The 488-nt window shown below is 40.2% G+C and overlaps 1 protein-coding gene across 1 annotated transcript in view; it reads right to left on the reverse strand.

Moving 5' to 3' along the window:
- Positions 1-488, reverse strand: part of COL4A4 (collagen, type IV, alpha 4) — a 134,129-nt gene that overhangs the window by 88,809 nt on the left and 44,832 nt on the right. The window contains exon 15 of the mRNA XM_006890322.1: positions 38-82. Coding sequence (XP_006890384.1) covers positions 38-82 — 45 coding nt within the window. The remainder of the gene's footprint in view (positions 1-37; positions 83-488) is intronic.

Here is a 488-nt window from a genome sequence, read left to right on the forward strand (position 1 = left end):
GCACACCACCACCAATAACATAATCGTGTGTTTATACCTTTAGTCCTGGGAAGCCTGGAGATCCACGCAAACCAGGGTAACCCTAACAAATCCGCAAAAATGAACACACACAGAATTAAACCAAAATGCGTCATCAGTTCACGGCATCATTTCTCACCTCATAAAAGTTTCTGCCTGGATATTTAATCTTGCCTGTAAAGACAGCTGAATAAAAGCAAGTAAAGATAAAAGAAATGGCATTTCTTTAGAACTTTTGGTATTTTAACTCATTTTTATTTGTCTTATTAAAAAATGACCTCATGTCGTGTTGTTCGGCACTTTTACTTAACTAATGCTTGTGCTGGGCAAAATAGTTCTGACATCACAGCAGGATGATGTTTCTGGTGGTTAACAGTTGTTGTTGTTGTTATGTGCCGTCGAGTCGTTTGCGACTCATAGCGACCCTATGTACAAGAGCCCTAAACCCTGCTCTATCCTGTGCCAATCGC

The sequence above is a fragment of the Elephantulus edwardii genome, unplaced genomic scaffold, assembly GCF_000299155.1.
Source record: "Elephantulus edwardii isolate Elephantulus edwardi_28Jun2011 unplaced genomic scaffold, EleEdw1.0 scaffold00087, whole genome shotgun sequence".
NCBI lineage: Eukaryota > Metazoa > Chordata > Mammalia > Macroscelidea > Macroscelididae > Elephantulus > Elephantulus edwardii.